At 40.2% G+C, this 6,463-nt stretch overlaps 1 protein-coding gene across 1 annotated transcript; it reads right to left on the bottom strand.

The window, feature by feature from the left end:
* On the bottom strand, positions 1-5,318 carry LOC139547129 (collagen alpha-3(VI) chain-like). Its single transcript, XM_071356159.1, has 3 exons — positions 4,744-5,318; positions 3,871-4,512; positions 1-1,123 (listed from the first exon to the last, which is right to left on the bottom strand). The coding sequence occupies exons 1-3, from the start codon at positions 5,264-5,266 to the stop codon at positions 504-506; spliced, it is 1,785 nt and encodes a 594-aa protein (XP_071212260.1). The 5' UTR covers positions 5,267-5,318; the 3' UTR covers positions 1-503.
* Between the last annotated feature and the right edge of the window lie 1,145 nt (positions 5,319-6,463).

The raw sequence follows: 6,463 nt of genomic DNA, 5'->3' as shown, positions 1-6,463 counted from the left end.
TCTGTTGAGCACCCTCATGACGTCGACTTCCAGCATTATTAGTAAAGACATTGTCCTTCACAAACTGGAGGGCTGTGCCAGTATATTGAGGCCTCCCGCCTTTTGGTCTTAGATTTCTGACTGCTTTAAGCACATCATCTCTTGTCTTGTACGCATTCAGGTCAAAGTTCACTGCTGCACTGTTGCTGTACTGCACAACAGCAACTTGATCTTTTCCCTGGTCCACATCAAACTTTTCCACCACTTTCGCAACAAACTCTCGTATTTCTGTGAATCTACTCCTAACATCATCAGATCCATCAAGGAGGAAAACAATGTCTCTTTTCACACTGGGGCCTTGAACTAGAATGAAAATTCAACTAAAATCAGCAAATTGTGCACGGTACATAATATACATTTTATGCTACAGTATAAGCTACATTCTATTATTTATTTTTTTATGATTGAAAAACAACTTTTTTTATAAATATTTTCAAAGAAATCGCTTGATGTTGTACTCTGTTTCACTCACCTAAGCCTGGTCTTGCTGCATCTTTGTGAGAGACAATTGCTGAGAGTAACTGTTGTCTAACAAGAGAGAGGTCAGAAAACTCTCTGAGAATATATGCCTGATTAGGACTGTATGCAATATTCTGCATCTCCGCTCTATCTGCGTCTTTGACCCCAACAGTCAATAGCACAATTCCAGCTGCCTTCAGACTCTCAGATGGAACCAGAACATCATCCTGGGATTTCTCCCCACTTAGCAGTATCAGGATCTGAGGAATGCCCTCTTGGAGTCTGCTTCCAGAGGAGGCAGTAAATATATTGTTTTTAACAAAATCAAGAGCTTCCCCAGTGTTGAGGGACCTTCCTCCTTCAATATTGATATTGCGTACTTGTGCCATGATATCACTCTTCGATGAGTATGTGTTCAATAGGAAATTAGTGGTGGGTTTGTCACTGTACTGGATCACAGCAACATGTGTTTTGTCAGGCCCAATTTCTAGATGTTCAACAAATTGGCCAAGAAAATCACGTATTGATTGGACACTTTCTCGCATCTTATCAGATCCATCAAGTAGAAATACAACATCGACCCCATCCACCATCTGGATATCTGATGTCAACAAAGTGGAATTGTCTGAAATGAGCAAAAATAATAATTAGGTCCATATATACTGCACATCTGTTCTGAAATCAAATTGTTTTGTATTCAATAGTATGTCAATGCTGCTCTCTAATACTGTGATTTGTAATACATTCTCAGTAAACTACTGTAAATGTATTACAATCTTTGATTAAAAAATCCTTAAGTGACAGTGAAATATACACTACCGTTCAAAAGTTTGGGGTCAATTATAAATATCCTTGTTTTTGAAAGAAAAGCAAATTTTTTGTCCATGAAAATAACATAAAATTGATCCGAAATACAGTGTAGACTTTGTTAACGTTGTAAATGACAATTGTAGCTGGAAATGACAGATTTTTTATGGAATATCTACATAGGCGTACAGCGGCCCATTATCAGCAACCATCACTCCTGTGTTCCAATGGCACGTTGTGATAGCTAATCCAAGTTGATCATATTAAAAGGTTAATTGATCATTAGAAAACACTTTTGCAATTATGTTAGCACAGCTGAAAACTGTTCTGCTGATTAAAGAAGCAATACAACTGGCCTTCTTTAGACTAGTTGAGTATCTGGAGCATCAGCATTTGTGGGTTTGAGTACAGGCTCAAAATGGCTAGAAACAAAGAACTTTCTTCTGAAACTCATCAGTCTATTCTTGTTCTGAGAAATGAATGCTACTCCATGCGAGAAATTGCCAAGAAATGTAAGATCTGGTACAATGCTGTGTACTACTCCCTTCACAGAACAGCGCAAACTGGCTATAACCAGAATAGAAAGAGGAATGGGAGGCCCTGGGGCACAACTGAGCAAGAGGACAAGTACATTAGAGTGTCTAGAAGGCCAGCATCCCGGAGTCGCCTCGTCACTGTTGACATTGAGACTGGTGTTTTGCGGGTACTATTAAATGAAGCTGCTAGTTGAGGACTTGTGAAGCATCTGTTTCTCAAAATAGACACTCTAATGTACTTGTCCTCTTGCTCAGTTGTGCCCCGGGGCCTCCCACTCCTCTTTCTCTACTGGTTAGAGCCAGTTTGCACTTGGATTAGCTAACACAATGTGCAGGAGTGATGGTTGCTGATAATGGGCTGCTGTACACCTATGTAGATTTACAACATTTACAATGTCTACACTGTATTTCTGATCAATTATATGTTATTTTAATGGACAAAAATTGTGCTTTTCTTTCAAAAACAAGGACATTTCTAACTGACCCCAAACTTGAACGGTAGAGTATCTTAATAATCTTACCAACAACAGTTGAAATATCAGGTGATTCCTTAACACCACTCATTACAGCAGCCACGGAAGAGTGTATCCCGTCAAGCTCGTTAAAATTGGCAACAGAAAAAGAGTGTGCTGGTGTGAAAGATATGCTTTGTAACTCCAATGTATCAGCATTCCTTGTTCCAAAGCTAAATGTTCTTACTCCATCCCCTCTCAATGACTGCGCAGGTCCCCTTAAGTCATTACTAGATCTCCCACCACTGAAAACAAATAGATATTGAGGCACACCCTCTGCACGTCTGCCTCCAGCTGAAGCAGTAAAGACAGTGTCTCTCACAAACTGCAGTGCTGTGCCAGTGTTGAGGAGTCTTCCAACTTTGTGCCTCATGGATCTTATTGAATTAAGCACATCATTTTTCGAAGAGTATGAATTCAGATAGAAATTGGGTGTGGCATCCCGGCTGTACTGAACAAGGGCCACCCGGTCACCATTTTCCTCCACATTAAGACTCTCCACTACTTTCTCTGCAAAGCGGCGAATCCCAGCAAAGCCAGTACTAGAGTCGTCAGATCCGTCAATGAGAAATACAACATCCTTTTTGTCAGATTCTGAAATGAAGGTAAAGAATGGTTGCAGAGAGACAGGAAAGACACTTTTCTGAGAGGGCACAGAAGCAAGGTCATTGCTAGCATAACCTTATTCTTTTAAGGAGAAACACCTTAGACACACATCTATATTTTCCTCAAAGGACATGTAATAACATAGATAAGATCCTTTACCAGAACACAGAGAACACATCCCACTACAGAAAAATAGAAATGGCTACAGCTTACCAAAATGCATGGTAGGGGCAGTTGTCACTGGTTGATCGGATACTGCTGTTAACAATGACAACAATTCTCCCTGAATTGTGGGAAGGTCTTCGAAATCAGTAATAGAAAGGGCGTAACTAGGTTCATGAGATATCGTTTGTAGTTCAAGTGTGTCGGCATCTCCTGTGCCAATACCAATTGAAATGACTCCCATTTCTTTGAGCTTTGTGACAGGGGTTCTGATATCATCTCTGGATCTTCCACCACTCAGCAGTATCAGTATCTGTGGAACACCTTGCAGGCTTCTACTTCCATTGGAGGCAGTAAACACATTGCCGCTCACGTACTGGAGAGCTGCTCCAGTATTTAGAGGACTTCCTCCTTTGTGCCTCAGACCTCTTACGGCATCAAGAACTAAATCTTTTTTTGAATGCATACCCAACTTGAAATTGACCTCTGCTGTGTCACTGTATTGAACCACAGACACGTGATCTTTGTTCCCATCTACATTGAGTTTTTCCACAACTCTCTGAATAAAGTCTCGAATATCTGGAAATCTTCTTCGGGAATCATCAGAACCATCAAGTAAAAATACAATGTCCCTCCTGGTATCATTTGATGCATCTATAAGCATTTATAAAATGGGTTAATAACATTTTGCATATACATTAAGGGAATTCAATAAACTGTGAAATGAAATACATCCATATTATACTAACTGAATTGACCAACTACAGCATAACTGATGATTGTAGTCTTACCTATTAATGTTGTCGGCAAGTTAGTAGCGGTCATTTCAACTCTCTCAACAGCAGATACTACTTGCTGTTGAATGTTTGGGAGATCGTTGTAACGTGTAGCAGAGAAAGCATAGCTAGGTTCATATGAAATTGTTTGAAGCTCAAGTATATCGGCATTCCTCATTCCAACCACTATTGCCATGACACCAATTTCTTTCAAGTTTGTAACTGCATTTCTAACATCATCATTGGACCTTCCCCCACTCAATAGAACCAGAATTTGAGGGATGCCCTCTTGGCGTCTGCTTCCGGAGGAGGCAACAAAGACATTGTCCCTGGCATACTGGAGAGCTGCCCCAGTGTTGAGGGGTCTCCCTCCTTTGTGCCTCAGGCCTCTTACAGCTTCAACAACGTCTTCCTTTGTTGTGTAAGTGTTCAGATAGAATTGGGCCTCTGGTTCTCTGCTGTACTGGACCACAGAGACTCGATCTTTGTTCTCCTCCACAGTGAGTTTCTCCACTACTCTTTGCACAAAGTCACGCATAGCCTCAAATCCATTTAGCGTTTCATCAGAGCCATCCAGTAAAAAAACAACATCCCGTTGTTTGGATTCAGTTTTATCTAGAGATTCATATGAATAAAATGTAATTTGCAGGTAAAATGATAAAGAAAGATCATGTAAATGTATATTTGTGACTAGAAAGTGATAGCTACATTTCTCACCAGGCATGCTTAAAATAGTATCATGAATGTACTGAGTAAGACATCCAGCTATTTTCAGCAATAAGGTAGCAACCTGAAATGTGACAGATTAAATGGCTAATGGAGAGAGCTAGAGAAATAACTCCTTACCTACTACAGTTCGTTGATAAACTCTTGGCTGACGAGGGACCCTTTTAACAAGTGACAAAAGCTGCTGTTCAATGCTTTCAAGGTCATCGAACCAAGGGACAGAAAGAGCATAGGAGGGGAAACGAGCTATTATTTGGAGCTCTAATATGTCTGCATTCCTTGTACCAATACAGAATGGTACAATTCTGTCCTGTTTCAAAGCAACAGCAGCACCTCCAACATCATCTTGAGATCTGCCACCACTCAGCAGTATCAGTATCTGAGGGACGCCTTCTTGGCCTCTGCTTCCAGAGGAGGAAGTAAAGACGTTGTCCTTTACGTACTGCAGGGCTGCACCAGTGTTGAGTGGTCTACCCCCTTTGTGCTTTAGGCTTCGGATAGAACTTAGAACACTTTGTTTTTCTGGATATGTGTTCAGTAAGAAATGGGCCTCTGGATTTCTGCTGTACTGTACCACAGAAACTCGATCTTTGTTCTCTCCAACATTGAGGTTTTCCACTACTCTTTGAACAAAGCCAAGCATTGCTGGAAATCCACTCCTAGTATCATCAGACCCATCCAAAAGGAACACTATGTCTCTCTGTGCAGCATCTAATTCAACAAAAGAAAACATTAAATGACCTATTTAATAGTAAAACCATGACAGATACCAAGCCAGGCAGATATGCATTAATACATGCACAAGGACGGGATATCAATAGAATGTAGTAAACACATGGTCAGAAATATTATCCATTATATATATTTTAACTATGATGACTTTCAGGTCATTACATAACTCTATAAATATAGCCAAGCCTTGTAACCATGTTCATCAATGCAACAATACAAAGAAATAGGATGTGAAATTAAAGGGATTTAAATAGGTCTCAAATGACAAAATATTTAAGAAAGTTTGTAGAGCGAGATTTTTCAGTTTTAGGAAAAATATGTCAAGATGTGAAATCAAACACTCCTTCCATGAAGGAAGACGAAGATTGTACGCTTAGATAGCGGAGAATCTAAACTAGTGTAAATCTACTAGACAATGTTATACTGTAGAATTGTTTTTTTTATAATAATTTTCCTCTGACACATTGGTGCGGCTGGCTTCCGGGTTGGATGCGCGCTGTGTTAAAAAGCAGTGTGGCTTGATTGGGTTGTGTTTTGGAGGCTCTCGACCTTCGTCTCTCCCGAGCCCATATGGGAGTTGTAGCGATGAGACAAGACAGTAACTATTAACAATTGGATACCACGAAATTGGGGAGAAAAAGGGGGAAAAAAAGAAAAAAGAAAGAGCTTAAACTGAAAGGACCAGAAAAGCACAGTTTCCTGATTTTAAACAATCAAGAAAAGCATGACGTTTCTGGAATGTGGAACAAGAAAGCGGGGATTTGGAATTTGTATGCCAATAGAAATGTCTTTGCAAAACAGTAACCCTCCCAGCACCATCTCTGATGTTGTGTTTGTATAATTATGAGTAGGTGTATATTGGACAAAATGGACAAAGGCAAGGATCTCCGGCTGTATGGACAAAAGTTCCCCAAAGACGGGTAGGTTGAAAATAAATCTGGAAGAGTAGGCAATGCTTCGAAGCTCCTCTTGCCTTACATTTTTCATCCCAATGAAAAAAGGAAGAACCCCAAGATGTTTCAGATCAGATGCAGCAGCTGTGACGTCATCATTAGACTCTCCAGCAGTTAACAAAAACTAAATCTGGGGAACCTCTTCCAGATGCCGA

The sequence above is a fragment of the Salvelinus alpinus genome, chromosome 20, assembly GCF_045679555.1.
Source record: "Salvelinus alpinus chromosome 20, SLU_Salpinus.1, whole genome shotgun sequence".
Taxonomy (NCBI): Eukaryota; Metazoa; Chordata; class Actinopteri; order Salmoniformes; family Salmonidae; genus Salvelinus; species Salvelinus alpinus.
This window is presented reverse-complemented; position numbering and strand designations above follow the sequence as displayed.